The 1,610-nt window shown below is 45.3% G+C and overlaps 1 protein-coding gene across 1 annotated transcript in view; it reads left to right on the forward strand.

Moving 5' to 3' along the window:
- The window catches only part of AFAP1L2 (actin filament associated protein 1 like 2), a 37,205-nt gene extending 36,422 nt beyond the window's left edge, over window positions 1-783 (forward strand). The window contains exon 18 of the mRNA XM_007469642.1: window positions 757-783. Within this exon, the coding sequence (XP_007469704.1) occupies window positions 757-783 (27 nt within the window). The remainder of the gene's footprint in view (window positions 1-756) is intronic.
- The last annotated feature ends 827 nt before the right edge of the window (window positions 784-1,610 follow it).

Here is a 1,610-nt window from a genome sequence, read left to right on the forward strand (position 1 = left end):
CAGGAAGAGGCAGGGGCTGGGGCTTTGCTGTGTCTTTGGCATTGACCAACCAGAAAGGTGCTTGCGCTTGGTTCAGTGTCCTTACGAGTCAGCCTGAGGGCACGTGAATCCCTGCACTGCCCGCCACGTGATTACCAGTAGAGCCCGGGGGAGAGCTGCAGTTCAGAGACAGACTGGGGCCGGACAGTTTTCCAATTAAAAAAAACCTCAGTGACTCTGAAGGACTTCTGCCACGAAAACCGAAGCAGCAGATTCAGAGAGGTGTCGGATTTGCCTAAAGCCATCCAGCCAGCTGGTGGCAAAGGCTCAGTAAAAGGCGTAAACAGGGAGCAGATGCCCAATTGCTGGGTTTTTGCCTGAGGGCTAGACAAAAAGTGTTATGAATCCTTGACTTATTTATACAGTCAAGAGCATGCCTAGAGCTGCCTGTGTTTTTGGCAAACTCTGCTCCTTATTTTTATCCTGCTTATTACCTGCAGGAGATATTTTGAGGCACCTGCACCAATGACTAAGTATTAAATCCATGCCAGCACACGAGCCACTGCCACGGCAGACATCACTCACCTCCCTCTCTGCTGCTCCAGGGCCTCAGAAATCTCTGAACACGTGCTCCAAGCAGTGGGGGACACGCAGGGGTTGAACCTTACTTAATTGGCGTCTCTATTCCTAGCTTCTTCTAGGAATATGTAGGTTGGCTACGGAGGATAACTAACTTTCTTCTTTTGGGGGGACGCTGGTGTTTGAATGGTACCCTAGGAATGGGAGAAGAAAGGAGCAAGTTAGGAAACAAACTTCATCTACAGACTCTCCTGTCAATATGGACCTTGGTGACCATCCTGCTTCGTTACAGCCTTCGTTAAAGCAGCAACTCTGTAAAAGGGTGAGTCTGTTTACAAGAAAAAGGAAGGACTGGGGTTCTATGAATGGAAAACTTCGGCTAGGAGGAGGCTCTGTCCCTTTGCAGAGCCAAAGGAAGTAATACGACAACAGCAACAAAAAAGACTTGTTTGGAGACCTAAGTCTATTGGTTGTAAACATTACATTGATGTATTTAGGGGTATTCTGTGTGTCTTCCTTGAAGTTTTCAGCAATTGCCTTATCAAGCTTTTTAAGTGAAAAGATTCTGATGTGGAGACTCTGGTGGAAGAGAAATTAAGGTAGCAGGGCCCTGTCCCACTGGTCCCATGGCTTTGGTGATTGAGGAGGTCTAAACCCCTATCTGATTCTTAGCAGCGTCAGGGGTTAAACCGTCCTTGTCTTCAACTGTGTAAAAGCCATCTATGGTTTTTTGAGAAACGGTAACGGGACAAAACATTTGGGACCAAGCTGAGGCACGGCTGCCAGTAAAATAAGGACTTTTTTCAGGCTAAAGCAGGCCAGAACCAATTGCTTTTAAATAAAATTTTAAGTGATGCTGTATTACATAGAAAAAACATGTTTCAAATCCTGTAGTTTAGAACAGTGAAAAGTGTCTGTTGAGATTTAACTGACATTTTACATTACCATAGAAACAAGATTACCCTGTGTTTACAGATTCAGTCCTGCGGTGAGGCGATTTCTAAGAGGAGAGTTACTTAGTATAATCTTCTCTTAGTCCCTGTTTTTTTAAG

Source organism: Lipotes vexillifer, unplaced genomic scaffold (assembly GCF_000442215.2).
Source record: "Lipotes vexillifer unplaced genomic scaffold, Lipotes_vexillifer_v1.1 scaffold240, whole genome shotgun sequence".
Taxonomy (NCBI): Eukaryota; Metazoa; Chordata; class Mammalia; order Artiodactyla; family Lipotidae; genus Lipotes; species Lipotes vexillifer.